The following is a 19,374-nucleotide window of genomic DNA, read 5'->3' on the forward strand; positions in this document are numbered from 1 at the left end:
GCACGCAGGAAGCCGTAATTGCGGTCCGCTCAGGGAACTGTTCCGGGAACACTAGCTTCATTGGAGTTGACTCTGCATTAAAATAACATGTTTGGCTCCATATCTGAGGAACTGAGCCCAGCCATTTTACTTTAGCAGAAAGAGAGCGAGGCAGAGGCATGGCTCCTTGTCCGTCGTTGATTAGAGGTTGATTGACTGATAATGTTCATGATGGCCAAGGTAATGGGAGCTCAGGTAATAGCTAGCTGTTCATTTGTTTAGATGATTACTGGACCAATGTTCTGTACTTCAGTTCAGAGCCCCCTTCATTTTGAGAGATACAGGTAACTGCCAAAATAAAGGAAACACCAACATAACGTGACTTAGTAAGGTGTTGGGCCACCACGAGCCAGAACAGCTTCAATGCACCTCGGCATAGATTCTGGAACTCTATTGGAGGGATGCGACACCATTCTTCCACAAGAAATTCCATGATTTGGTGTTTTGTTGATGGTGGTGGAAAACGCTGTCTCGGGCGCCGCACAATGATCTCCCAGAAGTGTTCGATTGGTTTGAGATCTGGTGACTGAGACGGCCGTGGCATATGGTTTACATTTTCTTCATGCTCATCAAACCATTCATTGACCACTCATGCCCTGTGGATGGGGGCATTGTTATCCTATGGGGGCATAGCTATGGTAGCCAAAATAATGGCCTGCCCAGCATTTTTATACATTATTATTTTAATGATTTATACATGTTTTATACATTGCTTAATTAACTCCAGAGCCACACCTGCTTTTAATATACTTTGCATCCCTTATTTAATCAAGCGTTTCCATTATTTTGGCAGTTACCTTTATATCTGCTTCATGTTATTACTGTTGCAGCTGATGAGTCACATCTTTTGAATCTGCAGCCTGTTTTTGTGTCGGTATGACGTCTCCGTTCTTGCGAGGCTGTGTGTTTTTGTATCCTGTTGTATTGGGATAGCCGACATCTCCGCTGCTGTGGGTCTTTTTGAGCGCGGGTACTGCCTTTGTCTGCTTTTAATGGGGGAGGGTTGTGACCCATTGTCATCTTTTTGTCTAGTCGGGTGTGTCATATGCATCGTAAGTGTGCTTGCCTTGAAGTCATATCTGAGCCCGGCTGCTGCTGAGTGCTCCTGTTCTATCTGACTCACTCTGCCCAGCACAATAACACACCATCATTGAAGGGGCTCTCTTAGATAAGAGAGTCTAACCTTTCACACAGGGGAAAATAGCATTTGGGAGAAAAAAAATCTCCATAAACCTTTCCATTTGCATTGCGGTATGGAGTTGACCAGGTCACGGTGCGATGGGTGATTTACTTTTCATATTTACGCTGACCCCTGCTATTTGTTGCACAAATCTCAATGGTCAAATAGACGTCAGAGGCTGGTTTGAGACACGGTACCTCCTGCAACAGCCGAGACTGGCTCAGGAAGTGTTGTCGGAACACGGTTAAAGATAAGAAAGCTAGTCGAAATTTGAATAAAACCGCCGTCTCTGTTTTAGCCTAGCTGTAAATCTGAGAGGTATTTTGGATTCTCTTTACTTGTCAGGTAACTTGGGTTTCATGCCTGAGGAATCGATCATTGTTTGTTTGAGCCATTTGTATTTTGTGCTGGGTTTGAACAGAATGCAGGGCTTTTCGGGAGCAGTGAAGGCTGCGTTATGCCTCCACGTTGCATAATGCATACAATGTGACAAAGGTCTTATTTTATGTTAGTTCAAGGCCCCATATCCTTAGCGCAGAGTATGGATAGGTTACCGCATACAGTAGACCTTTCAAATAGGTCAAGTTATCGTGTTACTGAACTTCACATTCAATCAGAACAAGATTGTTCACGTTAGCACTCAATCCGTAGGTTTCAGACCCGTCAATAAAAATGACACTGATATCGCACTGACACTGATAACGACACAATTGTATCCCCTGAACACTTAATTATTTCATGTTCATACACCACAATGAAATAGCAATATTGACAGGATTACAAGCCAGTTCACTGAATGAGACCTAAGGAGCGTATAACAGTATGTTTATGTACTGTGTGCACGCCATAAAAACAAGTGTAAGTAACTGAACACTCAGTCCTAAAGACTGTCTGCTCCCTTAAGTCCTGAGCAACACGGATCCGGCCGACGGACTCTCTGCTTAGATGTCGGTGTCCTCCATCAGGACCGTCTGTCGCATGGCGAGTAGTTCCAGAACAAATCTGTCAGCTTTATCTCCGCTGCATTTTTGAAGCTTCCCCTTTTTTTTCATCATACGTGCCTTTTATGTGCTGCCTGTTGTCAAGGGAAAGCTAAAAATAAACGTGAATGATCCTCATGCATCCGCAGAGGGTACATAATCGTACGTTGAAGAGAGATCCCATTAACACTTGTAATAATGATTGCCTGTCTCAGATTGTAGCCATGACCACTCAGTAGGTCTGCCAGTTTCATTACAATTCTATAATGGTGTCAGCCCCATCTCTCTCTCTCTCGCTCTCTCGCTCTCTCTCGCTCTCTCGCTAACTCTCTCTCTCTCTCATATTTATATATATCGCTGACTGTTAGACTCTGCTTGTCTGTGTTGGTCTGACTCATGACCCCTGACCATTTCCCTGTGTGGGTTTCAGAAAGCGGACGACCGGGAGAAGAGACAGGAAGCACACCGGTTCCATTTTGATGCCATGTGAAGGAGCACAGGAAGAGATGGACCATGGGAAAAAAGTCATGCCTGCTTTCTGTTTTATTTCAGTTTGCTGGTCTATGGAATTGTTTATTTACTTGATCCCCTCAGCCTCTTGACGATGAGCCATTTAAAGTGTTTATATATCCATTAGACATTATCATATGTAAAAGAGACAGACAGGTTACTTCTGGCATACTTGCGCAGTTTTGGTTGGAATTTGAATGTTATTTTTTTTATTCACATTTCCTTATACATTTCAAGGGCCAAAATGATGGATGAACCCAAATCTAAACAGGACTACTGAGTGAAATTACACTGAGTTATATCCCAGTTTACTTTTTTATTCAATGGTTTGGCTCAGCTCATTATGTACGGTTGTCAATTGGGCACTAACAGTTTACGTCATGAATTTTGCAATAATGTTTAAATGTTCAATCCAAGTCATCCTGATCTGCAAAACACATGACCGATTTGTTTGTTTTGGGGGAAGCATTGCTATTGTAATGCTACTTGAATATTTATATCTGTCATCCATTGTCTTCCTGTATGTCAATCTGTGAAGGTTATTGTTTTCCGTGGACTGCTACAGTGAGATCTTACACATAGAGTCCACTGACCCAAACAGGGTACTTACACTGGATGCATCCATTGTGCACTACTGTATATAATGCGCATAGTCCATTGTCCATAACGAGGGGTTACTGTATGTCAAGTTCATTATGTATTTTTCCTCTCCCTTTTTTTTCAAATTCCCCGCCAAATACCTGACACAATGTCTTATCCTTGTTTGACCGCTCCCACTCTCCACTGCCGTCACTCACAGTGGTCTTGGAATGGCCTGTACTACTGACCCCACTGGTTTGGTCATGTCCTTAGACTAAAAAGCTTTCTCACTCTTAATAATCTTGTCTCGCATGATAAACATGGTGTGTTTTTGGAGTGCCAAACACATATGTGTTTATTAAAAACTTCAATTAAACTGTGGCGGTCAATTGAAAAATGGCCCACATAACACTTAAAAACTACTTCTACTTACAAGGGGAAATGAGGTTTGTTCTTTAACCAACAGAAAGTGCAACCATCAATATTATCACCAATGTCAAAGCTTCTTCTATGAATCATTCTATTTCATTTTGAATTAACGTGGGGGAACATGCTATCATCTCATGTCTGTGGTTTGAACTTTTTTTAAACGAATGATTAATAGTGATCCGTCTAATTGATTTTATTTTTGTGATTGTGCGTGTGATCGGAAATGTTCAGCTGAAGTATGATCATTTCCGTTGAGAATGTTTATGGGATGATGGGTTGAAAATTAAAGTGTTTATCGTGCTTAATTCATGGTGGTTCTCACTTGTTTTGAATTCATTTAAATGTATTTCCGTCTCACTTCTGCCTTCCGTTTCATTGACTGGCACGTCCATCCGAAAATTGGAATTATCCTTGTGAGCTGATGACCAAAGAAACGATTGGAAGTGACAACTTGGCATAGCCTACAGTTTTGAGTTCTTTTTAGCTCATGCAGCATAATGTATTGCAATCTGGCACTTATGGTAAAATGGTAGTCTAATAAAATGTTAGCCATCATTTAAATAGCAGTTGATGTTTTACTGTCTGATGTTTTTTCACGATTGTCTCTTGGCAACAACTTAGTGAATAAATATTATCCTAATTGTATGCTGTCAACTTTTCCGTCTTTTTTTGCGCAAAGCACATAACCCCATTGTAACTTGCTCCATTCGTTTAGTATCATATCATAAATGGCTTTGCGCAATTTTACCAATATAATCTTTCAATACAACAAGAACAGAGCAGAGACTTGTACACAGCGAGAGAGAACGCATCCGATTTTACACTCGGTGATGGGGTGCATGCGTACAAGCTGCTCATTCACGCAAACATCGCCCGGAGCTTAAATGAGCATTGTTTAGTGCCATTACTTCAGTTCAGCCACAGACCACTCTGTGCGTCTCTCTGTGCGCGTCTCTCGGATACTCTGCTGCTCAACCTCACTGGACAATGCAACCTACTTTAATAATAGCATATGTTGCATGTGGAACTACAAGACACCTGTCTAGATGGAATTAACGTTGTATCTAATGCTTATCGGGAGTGGTTGAAGAAGAAGCGCTTGTTTTCCTCAGAGGAAATTCGGAGTTGATGGTTGTCTTTCTGACTATGGAATTAAGGCGGTCAATGAAAAGTTGGATTTTATAAAAAGCGACTCAATGCCTTGGATCCATAAAATGGAGAGAGAAAGCGTGTAACTCCGCAAGCTTAAGAAGGAGAACGTATTTGGCACCACCACACAGGGAGAGGAAATGCACAGAGGTGAGTTTTACTGGGCATCAGAGCGCTTTTGGATCGTATTAATTAAGGACCACTGATATTATACAAGAGGCTATTAATCACTCGCATCGGCTGTGATGTAATTCGTCCCGTATTCTTCTGCAATATAGACGAAACTCACCCTTACCAAATGTCTCCCGTTGTATTTTCTCTTGCGCCAAGTTGTTTTATTGTGTTCTGCATGTTTGCAAGAAGCCTAAATCCCTGAATGGCATCGCCACCTGCAGGTTTACTTCTAATTCAGTTATATTAGCTTTTTAGACTACTGCAAGCGGTCATCTTTGAAACGTGCCAATATCCTAACTTATAAGATGTGATCTTTGCACAAGGCTACACAATCCGGAAGAATGCGTTCCAATTTAGGCTACTTTTCTATGAACGCCTGAGGTCGATGTCGGCGCCACCGCGGAAATCTAATTAGCATAAAGAAAATCCAAATTGTAAAAAGAAATCGTTACATTTAAACTAGATGTGTTTTTTTTTTGCATTGGATACGTCTCAATCCACATGTGTAACACTTCTGCATCTGTGGTAAAAGGTGACAGAGCTAGAGCGGTGTTTGACAGACCATGAGACATCCCGAACATCTCAAGTCACGTGTGATGAATACAAATGGTAAAAGCAAATAGCCTAATGTATTTAGGAGATGAAAATCGCCATGTTTTAGCTGAACGGCGGGTGGTGCTGAAGTGACAGCTCCTGCTGATTTGCGCCACATCTGGGACAAGGCCACAGCTGCGGTTTGCAGCTCATTTTAAGCCACGATATTCTGCTGTGAAATCATTGTGTTTTGTACTGTACTGTAGGCCTATTATTAAAGGGACTGACAAGTATTGTTTAACACACCTAGCCTGTAAACTGCACTGAATCTTATCACCGAGGGAGAGAAAATCATGTTGAGTTCACTTCAGTAGGACTGGGCTATTTCAGTCGCGAAAGACACAAAGTCTAGTTGTCTTAGAATGATCAACAAATGACTGTAGCGTTCTAACTCTGTATAGCCCTATATTTTATTTTGTAATAAAATTGCAGAATCAAAATGCATCAGCAAACATCCAAAGAGGACATATCTATCCTTTTTGGGTTAATTTAACCAAGCAATGTGGTAGGGCATCCATTTTTATTTACAATGCTCTCCCACTCATGTTCTTCCAGTAGTGTAGGCTATCTTGTAACGGCCTTCAACCTTTTCAATTCAGACTTTCAGGTCCATTCAAAGCTGTTTGAACCAACTGTGTTCTACAATGAACGTCTGCCATAGACTGCTTTTAAGAGGTGGTTATGGTCTTTCAGTGGTCCCCCGTAGGATCCGGAAAGGGCAAATCTATGTGAATAGCCTTATAGTCAGGCCGTGCATGGAAAAGTGTGTGTGTGTGAGTGTGTGTGTGTGCGCGCGCGCAGTGTGGCCTTTTTGGCCTTCAGCGTATCAAGGCTGGGAAGAGAGAGGGAGTGTGTGTGTATGTGCGCATGGATGTGTGTTTTAAATTCTGTATAGTAGAGAACATGCTGTCTGATTTCTTTTTGCAAGCCTGGGTGGCTATAGTCAATCCATGTTTCATTATGCATCAGTCAGGCTCCCGCTCACGGTTTAATGTGATATAAGCAGCGCAGTCTATTAAAATCTGTTGGGGGGTAAACCTACATCGGGCTTATCTGGAGAAGACAGTAGTGTCGTGGGCTGAAATGTGCACAGGGGCACTGCGAGCAGTTTTAGCACAGATATAATACACAGTGTAGTGCTGTTGCTGCTGCCTCCGGATGCCTGTCTCTCATTATGGCATCACGCCTGTGAGCCTTATCCCATTTGTTCTGGTGCTGTCTTCATTCAGGACAGGAGGCTGAAGGGTTGGCGGATGCTCTGATAGGCGTGATGATGTGGGCCAACCAATGAGTGCTCCCTGACACACCATCAGAGGACAATATGATAGCACATACACAGATGTACAGTCTTCTTTATTTAGCTGAACATTGGTATGGAGGAGAGAGCTCTATAGGCATCGAGTTCGGCCTTCAGACTTTGGATTGTGATATGTCTTGGCTCCGATAAGATGCTTTTTAGATAAGCTTTCAATGGCACAACCTATGAAATACAATGGCAGGGATACATCTACAAGACCCAAGGATCAATATTCTGTCAAGTATTGTTGTATATCATACACATCAATTGCAATATGCATCTTAACTGTATGTTACTGTCAATATCGTAGATCATTTCACTGTGTGTGTGTGTGTGTGTGTGTGTGTGTGTGTGTGTGTGTGTGTGTGTGTGTGTGTGTGTGTGTGCTTGCGTGCACTGTTATGTTAGGTTATGATGGATATAAGTAGGGCTATAGTTCTTTATGATGCCCGGTATAGCTCCTGCATCACAGCTGTTCCAATAATCACACATACACCATTTAGTAACAACAACAACAAAAAAAGGTTTATAATTATCTCACCCAACAGAATAGAAGGCATGTTTCTCATTTAAACTGGTAATTACTATTTCCTATCTTAACTAGCAGATTTCAAGCTTCACATAATTGCTTTTTAATGAGGGGTGTGTGAGCTAGTGTGTTAGATTGCCTATTATTTCAACACTTTGATTAAATTGTTTTTACCTGTTCCCGCTCGTATTAGGTGGTCATTTTATGAAAAATAACGGTGCAAATCATTGACATTGGAATGTTTTTCCCTTGCAGCCTGGGTACTCCTTATTCTGATAGAAGAGGGATTTGCTCTGGCACAGAGAACTAAAGGTGCGTCTCCTGTTGTTGTCGTCTTGTCATATTATGGGGGAATAATTGGTCACGTTGTTGCACGTGACACATTTTCACTGGCAACAGCACAATGCATTGATCTAATACCATACATATCCCAATTCAAACATGGTCTTGATTCTCTTCACTGTCTTTTCTCAGAGTCCTTTTCTCAGAATGAAGGCAGTCCACCTCAGAATCTTAACGAATGTGGCACCTGGGTCCGCAACATCAACGGGGGGGTCTTCACGTCCCCCAACTACCCCAACACATACCCCCCTAACAAGGAGTGTGTTTACATCTTGGAAGGTACATGTCTGTTTCTGCCCGCTCAAACAAAAAATGGCCTCAGCAGTGCCTTAGAACCTGGATAACAGCTGCTTATTGGTTTGTCGCAATTTTAACAGCCTGTCAGTCACTATATGCGTCTATATCAGAGTCGTGTCATCCAAAAGTCCAAAACCTATATGTTTGTGGTAAAACTCAGTCGAGTCGAAGTAGGCTGCGGGAACTGATAGTGTGATTTCGTCAGTCGGAGATAAATTGAAGACTTGGTGAAGCTCAAGGTCTCCCCCTGTGGAGACGTCAACCAGCATAGCCACAGAACCTACCTTGACAATCCGAATGATCAATGTGCATGTACAATGAGCAGGGCTAAACGAGGCCAGTTCTCCAGATCATCATGACTCAAACCCAATCATGAATGGCATCGCTCATCTCCAAAGGTCGTAGGAGGGGGATTCACTCAATACTGATCAATCAGAAATGTCCGTCAACCTGGTTTACATTTCACAATGTATGGCTTGATGACTGCATTCCAGAGACTTTTGTCTCTCAGATGATGTGACTCTTGGTTAGCGATTTGTGTGTTTATTTGATTGTTTCAGTGTGTTGTTGTATTGAGTTATCAAGCTAAGCTATATTTGCTATGTTTGTAGCTACTTTGAACTGAGAGCTCTTGTTTCTAGTCCTTACCAGGGGAAATATACATGTGATTTCGTGTTCTGATAACAGTGCTGCCGGTTTGGCTGAATCTGTACGGTAGGCTTCCGTCATTTATTCCTGGTTCAAATAGTGGCATTGCTGCTTCCCACATACCTTCGAAGTACAGCTAATTTGTTTCGGTGTGTGTGTGCCGGCGGTGACATGATTTGTGTCAGTGTGGGCGAGCTAGTGACATGATTTGTCTTTACGTGTGTGTCTGAGCTGTGACATCGTCATTTAAATGGTGGTATCATTTGTTTCAGTTCAAAGGCATTACCCGCTCTTGTCAATTTTTCTACCGTTTGACATTTTAGCATTGCGGGCAGTCTGATGCATGTGTGATTCATCTATGAAGACAGGAATTAGCTAGCTTTTAATAAAAATGGTATGTGCAAGTGGTAGTCATGTTGATTCTGGGAGGCTACTTGAGCCAGTCGTGTGGGGTGTGATTTACGTGACATGAACTTCTAAGCTCAAATGTATGGTTGAAGTTTTGGTTCAGAACCTGTAAGGAAACCTGCCGACATGTCAAGTCGTTTCAAGTCATGCCAAGTCCTGTGTGTATGCATCAGCACATGTGCATTAGTGTAAGGGCTGAACTTGGGCAATATGGATTGAATCGAGCACTAAGCTTGGGTACCTTTGTGTATTAAAGCAGGTGTCCATAAACTGGCTGTGCATATGAGTAGAAAACAGGAGTTTAGTTGTTACCAGATTTTTAAACAAGTTTGTGTGCAGACTGAGACCCTGCTGTACTGGTAAACGCAGTCCATGGAGCAAAGCCTTTTAGCAAAAACATGACCCAACACACCCCTCCTCCTCCTCTCTCACCTCCTCCAGCTCTCCCTCGTCAAAGAATCCAGTTGGCCTTTGATAAGAACTACTACATGGAGCCCTCCTTTGAGTGCCGCTTTGATCACATCGAGGTAAGGGATGGTCCGTTCGGCTTCTCACCGATCATCGACCGCTTCTGTGGGTCGAAGAGCCCAGGCCTGGTCACCTCCACGGGCCGCTTCATGTGGATCAAGTTCACCAGCGACGAGGAGCTGGAGGGTGTTGGCTTCCGTATCAAATACACCTTTATAGCAGGTACACTTTCTCAGTTAGAGTTAGCCTACTGGGCATGTCCTCATTACATACACAGTCATAGGTGGGGATAATACGGACTGAAGCACAACCACAGATTCACTGTCAAAGGCTGTATTTGACTTTTGTTACCATCCGATTGTATGTACTAAGACACTGAAATCAGTGTCTCACAAAGGGTCACAGATATTAGCTCCCAATGGTCTTCCCCAGTTTATCTGGCTTCTTTTAATGGGATCTTATCACTTTTCTTTACTCATGAATTCCAGCTCTGTGAATCAAGACTTATGTGCTTTCCTGTTTCTAATTTCAGACCCAGATTTTCATCTGCACGTGGGTGGACTGTTAAACCCGATTCCAGGTAAGCGCTTCAATATTTCACCGGTTTGTCCGATCCGATTTGAAGAGCTCTGTGCTCTAAAGCTTACCGGGTGCTATCTTTCACTGACACATGCTCTCTCACAGACAGACACATCTCTTTCTTCTTTCTCACCCCCCGTCTCTCTCTCCCCCTCTCTCTCTTCCTCTAACATCTCTCTTGTTTCTTTGTTCCCGTTTTTCTATCTCTTCCCATATGCTCACTTTTCCTTCTTCTGCAATCCTTCTCTTATCCATAACCCCCCCTCCCCTGTCCTCCACCTTTCTCTCTTCTCAGATTGTCAGTTTGAGATTGGTGGCTATGATGGTGTTATCCGCTCCAGTCAGGTAGAAGAGGAGGATAAGATTAAGACTGGTGATGCTCTGGACTGTATCTGGACCATCCGCGCTCCTCCTCAGTCCAAGGTGAACATCTTGTTCCCCCGCTCCTTCTCTCCAGTGGCTAAATGGGTCATCACGTCACTCACTGCAGAGGGCCAGCCACTGAAAACACACCCATTGATTAGAACACTGGGAGTAAGACACACCAGTCCCCTGACCCTCTCTCTGCTGTGGAAACAAAATTAGCAGTATCTCAAATTAGCAGTAGCACAACCAGGGCAGCAGGTATTAGGCCAATAATACAGAAATAGCAGAAAATAGAATCGGCAATACTGGGACTGAAGCTAAAAGCAGCCACTTGACTTCTGCTGGATTGTTCCGGGCTGAATTCACAAGGTGCTCTCTAGAACGATACAGAGACAGGTTAGGTATTGACAGAATGTTCAGATTAGAGCCTATTAGGGTGCCAAGCATCAATCTTGTGCTCAAAAGATTTAGTTCTACAACTATTCATCTGATGTCAATGTTTCCCAGTGGTTGTGCGCTGTACAATTGGGCTAAGCCTACCAGGATAGGCTTAGCCCAAGTATGAGTCTATTATCCTTCAGTACCAATATCCCTTTATAAATGCTTCAATTTTCACTTAATTTGGGTTCATTTCTTTCTGAATGTCAGCTGAGTAGCCCTGGTTTTGTGTTGTAACATGGTGATTTCTGGCTGTAGATTTTCATTCGCTTCCTGGAATACCAGATGGAGCACTCCAACGAGTGCAACAAGAACTTTGTGGCAGTGTACGACGGCAGCAGTGCCATCGAAAACCTAAAGGCCAAGTTCTGCAGCACCGTGGCTAATGACGTCATGCTAACCAACGGGGTGGGAGTGGTGAGGATGTGGGCCGACGAGAAGAGCCGACTCAGCCGCTTCCAGATGCTCTTCACCTCGTTTGTCGACCGTGAGTGTTCTCAGTCTTTCATCAAAAATCTTACGTGCAGTTATTGTGGGCCGTCTAAACCAAGAGTTAATTTGGAGATAAATAATTACGATCAGTCTGGGTAGTTTATCAATTGGCAGGTCCTCTCGTCTCCTTATTTTTTTATTCTCACGATTTAGTGGTCAGTATTTTGTCCAGACACACAACAGATTTCTGAAAGGTCGGAAGAGATAGATGGGGCCAACTGCCCATTATTCTTCTTGATTTATTCACGACATCCACATCCTCTGAATAGTAAATAACTGACTGACATTCAACTCTCATTTTAGAAATGGAAAGTTAATTAAAGTGGCATACTAAGCAGTGATATCGCAAAGCCAATTCTTTTCCCCAGTCTTTGCTGGGTACCTCAAAGAAAACGACAAGTTATTGATATGCATGTAACAGTGTAACGCATTGGCTATAATTATGGGTCATTATTCACAATGGACAAATGGGATTTATCTTCCTTTGAGGAATGGAAAAGCTGACTAATTTGTCATTATTAGTATGTCGTTATGATCAGAAGCACTGCATAAAGCGCTGCCTTTTGCATGGCAGATGTGGTTTAAAGGTTGTATGTAAATTACAGAACAGTTCCATGGAGGAAACAGTTGAAGACTTTTATTCCAAAACACTATATCCATTTTCAGAAATGTTAGTAAATTAGCTTTTTTTTTGTTTTAACCCTTTACGCTCTTGGCCTATATGGATAGGGCTATATTTAAATGTTTCTTAGGCTTTCACAAGGAAATTCAGAGAAACCGATTAGTAATTTTGGTGCGTATAGAAAGGAGTCCTGAGTGCATTCAGGTGCATGTTCTGCGGCAAATGTTCTTCACAATAGACAAACACGGGCTCATTCTGTTCAGAACAACCCAGAGTATGACGCCCTGTCATCTTGTAACTGCAAATCAAACATAAAGATCATGAATGTTGACACTGTATATGACATGAGTGTTATGATATGGAAATGTAAAGTGCACATTTGGACGAATGGGTTTGCCATGTTTGTATGACATCAAAGCTGTATTTATTGTAATCCTCGACGTCTAATCTTTCAAAATACATTGTCATCTTAATGTGATCGCATTTCCCTCACTCAGACAACAAAAATGTGCAAAAGTTGCCCAATTAGCGGGAAGGATGGGGGAGACTTCTTGTCGCGTGCAGTGCTCAAGTTCAGAATGGCTGTAAGTCAAAACCCATACAGCACTGTGAGGCGCAGAGCCTGACCTCTGAAGTTAAATATAGCATGTTACTGTACAGCTACTGCATTCGAATGTAGGTGCTTATCAGTGTCCAAATCTGCCATTCTCAACCCGTAAATGGGTATGAGTGTAAAGGGCTACAGAACTTCAGAAATAAATTGATGTGTACAAATGATACATTTGTGACCTCAATATTTTCAAAGATTGTATGTATGTATGTATGTATGTATGTATGTATGTATGTATGTATGTATGTATGTATGTATGTATGTAAGTTGGAAGTTTATGTAACCGATGTGAAATGGCTAGCTAGTTAGCGGTGGTGCGCGCTAATAGCGTTTCAGTCGGTGACGTCACTCGCTCTGAGACCTTGAAGTAGTTGTTCCCCTTGCTCTGCAAGGGCCGCGGCTTTTGTGGAGCGATGGGTAACGATGCTTCATGGGTGTCAGTTGTCGATGTGTGCAGAGGGTCCCTGGTTCGAGCCCAGGTAGGGGCGAGGAGAGGGACGGAAGCTATACTGTTACATTTACATACACTTAGGTTGGAGTCATTAAAACTTGTTTTTCAACCACTCCACAAATTTCTTGTTAACAAACTATAGTTTTGGCAAGTCGGTTAGGACATCTACTTTGTGCATGACACGTAATTTTTCCAACAATTGTTTACAGACAGATTATTTCATTTATAATTCACTGTATCACAATTCCAGTGGGTCAGAAGTTTACATACACTAAGTTGATTGTGCCTTTAAACAGCTTGGAAAATTACAGAAAATTATGTCATGGCTTTAGAAGCTTCTGATGGGCTAATTGACATAATTTGAGTCAATTGGAGGTGTACCTGTGGATGTATTTCAAGGCCTACCTTCAAACTCAGTGCCTCTTTGCTTGACATCATGGGAAAATCAAAAGAAATCAGCCAAGACCTCAGAATAAAAATTGTAGACCTCCAAATGTGTGGTTCATCCTTGGGAGCAATTTCCAAATGCCTGAAGGTACCACGTTCATCTGTACAAACAATAGTATGCCAGTATAAACACCATGGGACCACGCAGCCGTCATACCGCTCAGGAAGGAGACGCATTCTGTCTCCAGATGAACGTACTTTGGTGCGAAAATACAAATCAATCCCAGAACAACAGCAAAGGACCTTGTGAAGATGCTGGAGGAAACGGGTACAAAAGTATCTATATCCACAGTAAAACGAGTCCTATATCGACATAACCTGAAAGGCTGCTCAGCACTGCTCCAAAACCGCCATAAAAAAGCCAGACTACTGTTTGCAACTGCACATGGGGACAAAGATTGTACTTTTTGTAGAAATGTCCCCTGGTCTGATGAAACAAAAATAGAACTGTTTGGCCATAATGACCATCGTTATGTTTGGAGGAAAAAGGGGGATGCTTGCCAGCCGAAGAACACCATCCCAACTGTGAAGCAGTTGGCAGCATCATGTTGTGGGGGTGCTTTGCTGCAGGAGGGACTGGTGCACTTCACAAAATAGATGGCATCATGAGGCAGGAAAATTATGTGGATATATTGAAGCAACATCTCAAGACATCAGTCAGGAAGTTAAAGCTTGGTCGCAAATGGGTCTTCCAAATGGACAATGACCCCAAGCATACATCCAAAGTTGTGGCAAAATGGCTTAAGGACAACAAAGTCAAGGTATTGGAGTGGCCATCACAAAGCCCTGACCTCAATCCTATTGAAAATTGGTGGGCAGAACTGAAACAGCATGTGCGAGCAAGGAGGCCTACAAAACCTGACTCAGTTACACCAGCTCTGTCAGGAGGAATGGGCCAAAATTCATCCAACTTATTGTGGGAAGCTTGTGGAAGGCTACCCGAAACGTTTGACCCAAGTTAAACAATTTAAAGGCAATGCTACCAAATACTAATTGAGTGTATGTAAACTTCTGACCTACTGGGAATGTGATGAAAGAAATTAAAGCTGAAATAAATCATTCTCTCTACTATTATTCTGACATTTCACATTCTTAAAATAAAGTGGTTATGCTAACTGACCTAAGACAGGGAATTTTTAGGATTAAATGTCAGGAGTTGTGAAAAACAGTTTAAATGTATTTGGCTAAGGTGTGTAAACTTCCGACTTCAACTGTATATAATATACATACAGTACCAGTCAAATGTCTGGACACACCTACTCATTCAATGTTTTTTCTTTATTTTTACTTTTTTCTACATTGTAGAATAATAGTGAAGATATCAACATTATGAAATAACACATATGGAATCATGTAGTAACCAAAAAAGTGTTAAACAAATCAAAATATATTTTAGATTCTTCAAAGTAGCCACCCTTTGCCTTAATGACAGCTTTGCACACTCTTGGCATTCTCTCAACCAGCTTCACCTGAAATTCTTTTCCAACAGTCTTGGACAGTCTCAACAGTCTCATATGCTGAGCAATTGTTGGCTGCTTTTTCTTCACTCTGCAGTCCAACTCATCCCAAACCGTTTCAATTTGTTTGAGGTCGGGAAATTGTGGAGGCCAGGTCATCTGATGCAGCACGACATCACACTCCTTCTTGGTAAAATAGCCCTTACATAGCCTGGAGGTGTGTTTTGGGTCATTGTCCTGTTGAAAAACAAATGATAGTCTCACTAAGCGCAAACCAGATGGGATGGCATATCACTGCAGAATGCTGTGGTAGCCATGCTGGTTAAATGTGCCTTGAATTCAAAATAAATCACAGACAGTGTCACCAGAGAAGCACCCCCACACCATCACACTACCTCCTTCATGCTTTACGTTGGGAACCACACATGGGGAGATCATCCATTCACCTACTCTGCTTCTCAAAAAAACACATGCGGTTGGAACCAAAATTCTCCGATTTGGACTCATCAGGCCAACGGACAGATTTCCACCGGTATAATGTTCATTGCTCGTGTTGTATTTCTGATCAATTTGATGTTATTTTAATGGACAAAAAATGTGCTTTTCTTTCAAAAACTAGGACATTTCTAAGTGGCCCCAAACCTTTGAACGGTAGTGTATATCAATGCAGTAATATAAGATTTGGGCTTTGGTCAAAAGGAGTGCACTATATAGGGACTTGGGTGCCCTGTGGAAAAAGGCCTACCACTAACCAAACACTATAGCATTAGGTTATGATGGGTTTAATTTATATGTTAAATATACAGGATATGAACATTCCATTCCAGCTAAACAATGGATATATAGCGTTTTGCAACAAAACCCATTTTAATAAACATTTAAAATTCTGAGAAGAGTAATATTTTACACACACATAGTTACCCATAACCATTCATTTCTCATGAAAAAACACAAATGTGAAGAATTAATCGATATAGCACTTTGGAAATAATCTTTTCAGTTGTTCCAACTGAATAATCAGAGATATATTAATTCCTGTATTCATTTTGGATATTGTTTTTTTTTATTCCCATCACTGCAGCACTTCATTACCTTTTTAAATTCAACAGAGATGTTTTTTAAAGAGAGCTCTTAAAACATTCTGATGCACATTAAAAAAGATCACATTTTTCATCATGTTTGTCTTGCATTTCAATTCATGAATTCCCAACGCCAGAGACATTCATCTTAGTAACCAGTCAAGGCACTTTTACCTGGACCATCACCTTGGATATTTTAGTCCTTCTCAGAACACCATTGACACGCAGAGAGAGTACTGTGCATCATCATTTTCATTACCTCTGTGGTTCTGGGCTCTCTCAAGGGGAAGATGGGGAACACGAGCCGGCGCTGACACCCGGAGAGAGAACAAGCTTTTTTGAAGGCGAGAGATGTCTAATCAGTTTGGAAGTGAGCGCATAGTCAGGGGAACTCTACGCACTCAACGGGAGACGAAAGGCATGTTATGACCCCTTCATCCCGCTGTCAGAACTGCTTAGCCTCGCGGCAGTGGAGGGGAATGGTTTGGTGTTCGGCAACAGGCTCTAAACAGCGTGTATGTGTCAGGGGTGCGGTGGGACCTGGTGGGGGCTAGTGTCTACCTTGCTGTAGTACTGTCTGATGGGGTTTGAGGTGTGGGGGGGGGGGGGGCAGAAGGAAGGGGGATGTAAATGTGTGGTGGGGGGCATCCTGTTAGGACCCACGAAACCAGCCTCGTACATCCATCTCCTGGGCCCAGCAGCCACGTTCAATTTACCAGCCTTCTCGGCTGTCTCGTGACTAGCCTTGTAAGAGCTAGTTTAGTCAGGAGTCTCAGCGCGCCTGGCCATCTGTGCCTCGTGATGGCCGTCTAAATTGATTTACTGCACTCCATACGCTACGCTGTTTTTTTCTCCACTCTGCATGGTTGCTAGGAGAAGCAGCCATTTCAATTGCCGATCATGTCATGCAAGCTGTAAATGATGATGTATGGTTTCAAGTTGCAGACATCTAGCGTTTATTGCAATAGTTTTCATCTTTAATAACTTTACCTTGTCTCTTGTTTCAGCCCCGTGCAATAGCAACACATTTTTTTGCCATAGCAACATGTGCATCAATAACTCCTTGGTGTGTAATGGGGTTCAGAACTGTGTCTACCCCTGGGATGAGAACCATTGTAAGGGTGAGTGAAAATGTAGTTTCCTATCGTCTACTTTTAATCATGTAGTACTTTTATCACGTGGTAAATTGACTTGTGACAACCAAACCATGATAGTAGACTCACTGTTTTTTCCCGCTTCACAAACAGAGAAGAAATCCAATGGCCTGTTCCATCAGATCACTAATACCCACGGCACGGTGATCGGCGTGTCCTCAGGCGTGGTTCTAGTCCTACTCATCATCTCCATCCTGGTCCAGATGAAGCAGCCCAGGAAGAAGTTGGTAGCCCGCCGGCCAGTCTTCAACAAGGCTGGCTTCCAGGAGGTCTTTGACCCTCCCCATTACGAGCTCTTCTCCCTCCGTGACAAGGAGATCTCCTCTGACCTGGCTGACCTATCAGAGGAGCTGGAGAGCTACCACAAGCTGCGCCGCTCCTCCACCACGTCGCGCTGTGTCCACGAGCACCATTGTGGCTTGCAGGCTTCGGGGGGCAGCATGAAGCAGAGCCGCACCACCCTCAGCTCCATGGAGCTCTCCTACCACAACGACTTCTCCAAGCCCCCGCCCATGAAGACCTTTAACAGCACCTATAAGAAAAGCTGCTACGGCTACAAACAGACTCACGATTGCGCCGAGAAGGTCATTGAAGACCGCGTCATGGAGGAGATCCCCTGTGAGATCTACGTCCGCGGCGGAGCGGCCGGGCCAAGTGCTGGACCAGGAGGCTGCAGCACTCTCAGCTCCCGCAACGGGGGCCGCAATAACACCAGCATCGTCGACCCCCAGCAGCGCTCAATGTCCATGGACTTCTAGGTGAAGATGGGAGAGGGGGAAGAAAAGGAGGAGAGGAACCATACTCAAGTTTATTTTCTGGTTTTCCTTCTTTTGATCAGTTTAATAGGGAGGACTCTCGCATGCAGATTCAGCCTTTCCCCTGTATGCTCAAAATAACGGGACACTGCCACACAGAGAAACAGAGTCAGATCAAAATGACTTGACTGTTTACTGTATTTACATTCATTCACATGTCAAGCACATATATATTATGCTTCTCATAACTTATTTTCATCTTTATTTCCGTCTATGTACTGTGTATTAAAACCAGAGTATCAAGCTTCATGTTGTTGCTTTTAACCCATTCATTTGATATTGTTTGATTTTATAAAAATGTACATTTATGATGACAATGATGTGATGCAGGTTATGATTACCACACACACATCCACACACATGCAGAGCCCCAATGAATATTCTATGTCTTGAGGGAACACAGTAAATATACATTCAGAAGTGGCAGATTTTCATGTAGGATATCTAGACAGAGGAATAGATGTGTTTTCTGTGTGCTTTTTAACATTTTGGTTCCATTTGGGGATTTTGAGTTCAGATGGGACTATGATGGTGAACCCAGAGAGTATAAAACAGGGGGAATCTATAAAGGGATTGGGATGCCCACACAAACACACCTGGTACAGGGTTGAGTTTCCATTAACTGTTTAAATGATAGATAAAAGCGAAAAGGGTTATTCGGGAGTTGATAACAAATTCAGAGTGATGTGAGAAAGTAGCCTAAATAGGCTAGCAACTTTTAATTCAGAAACATTGATATACCTGAATGGTGGAATAAGGACTACACAGATGAGATGTTGTCTTCTGATCTGATGTTTAAAACAGACAGACATATATGGGCCACCATTTATTATTTCAATCACTGGTTGTAGGATTTCATTGTTTCATTAAAAGAGACCTTACTCACTTACCTGTGTCTGCCTTTCATTTTATAAGAAAACACTACCAGTTGCTCTGCATAATAAAAAATACCAAAACCCCACAACAACTTAATGAAACAGCATGGGAATTGCAAATACTGAAAATACCCTGAAGTTAAGTTTTTTTTTTGTTCATGTGTACAAATACATAGTATTCTTAGCCATTTTAGAATAATTTAAAATTAGTCTCCAATTCATATTATGTATATTGTAATAAATTACCATAATTTACTCTGCTCAGTCCTATAAAAATGTATTTATATGATTATATTATACATAGAACCGATGTAATAAAACATTTGTTTGACTGAGTTTTGTGCAACCGGACCTTCTAAAATTCCT

At 42.3% G+C, this 19,374-nt stretch overlaps 2 protein-coding genes across 4 annotated transcripts in view; both read left to right on the forward strand.

Moving 5' to 3' along the window:
* The window catches only part of itfg1 (integrin alpha FG-GAP repeat containing 1), a 120,715-nt gene extending 116,353 nt beyond the window's left edge, over nt 1-4,362 (forward strand). Inside the window, exon 18 of the mRNA XM_029767087.1 lies at nt 2,630-4,362. Coding sequence (XP_029622947.1) covers nt 2,630-2,689 — 60 coding nt within the window. The 3' untranslated portion in view covers nt 2,690-4,362. The remainder of the gene's footprint in view (nt 1-2,629) is intronic.
* Nucleotides 4,363-4,626: 264 nt separating this feature from the next.
* LOC115202918 (neuropilin and tolloid-like protein 2) lies at nt 4,627-19,022 on the forward strand. Of its 3 annotated transcripts, XM_029767088.1 has the most exons (9): nt 4,627-5,016; nt 7,716-7,772; nt 7,935-8,081; nt 9,597-9,845; nt 10,156-10,203; nt 10,498-10,625; nt 11,265-11,493; nt 17,172-17,285; nt 17,412-19,022. In XM_029767088.1, exons 1-9 carry the CDS (start codon nt 5,007-5,009, stop codon nt 18,074-18,076), a joined length of 1,647 nt encoding a protein of 548 aa, XP_029622948.1. In that variant the 5' UTR covers nt 4,627-5,006; the 3' UTR covers nt 18,077-19,022. The 3 variants fall into 3 exon arrangements, with proteins under 3 accessions (XP_029622948.1, XP_029622949.1, XP_029622950.1); XM_029767089.1 differs by lacking the exons at nt 4,627-5,016; nt 7,716-7,772; nt 7,935-8,081 and adding an exon at nt 8,333-8,568; XM_029767090.1 differs by lacking the exons at nt 4,627-5,016; nt 7,716-7,772; nt 7,935-8,081 and adding an exon at nt 8,573-8,625.
* The last annotated feature ends 352 nt before the right edge of the window (nt 19,023-19,374 follow it).

Source organism: Salmo trutta, chromosome 12 (genome assembly GCF_901001165.1).
Source record: "Salmo trutta chromosome 12, fSalTru1.1, whole genome shotgun sequence".
NCBI lineage: Eukaryota > Metazoa > Chordata > Actinopteri > Salmoniformes > Salmonidae > Salmo > Salmo trutta.

Bases quoted from the DNA above. Each gene is read 5' to 3' on its own strand.
- LOC115202918 (XM_029767088.1), top strand. The intron at 10,626-11,264 runs GTGAACATCTTG...TTCTGGCTGTAG, and splicing joins GCGCTCCTCCTCAGTCCAAG to ATTTTCATTCGCTTCCTGGA. The intron at 11,494-17,171 runs GTGAGTGTTCTC...CTCTTGTTTCAG, and splicing joins CTTCACCTCGTTTGTCGACC to CCCCGTGCAATAGCAACACA.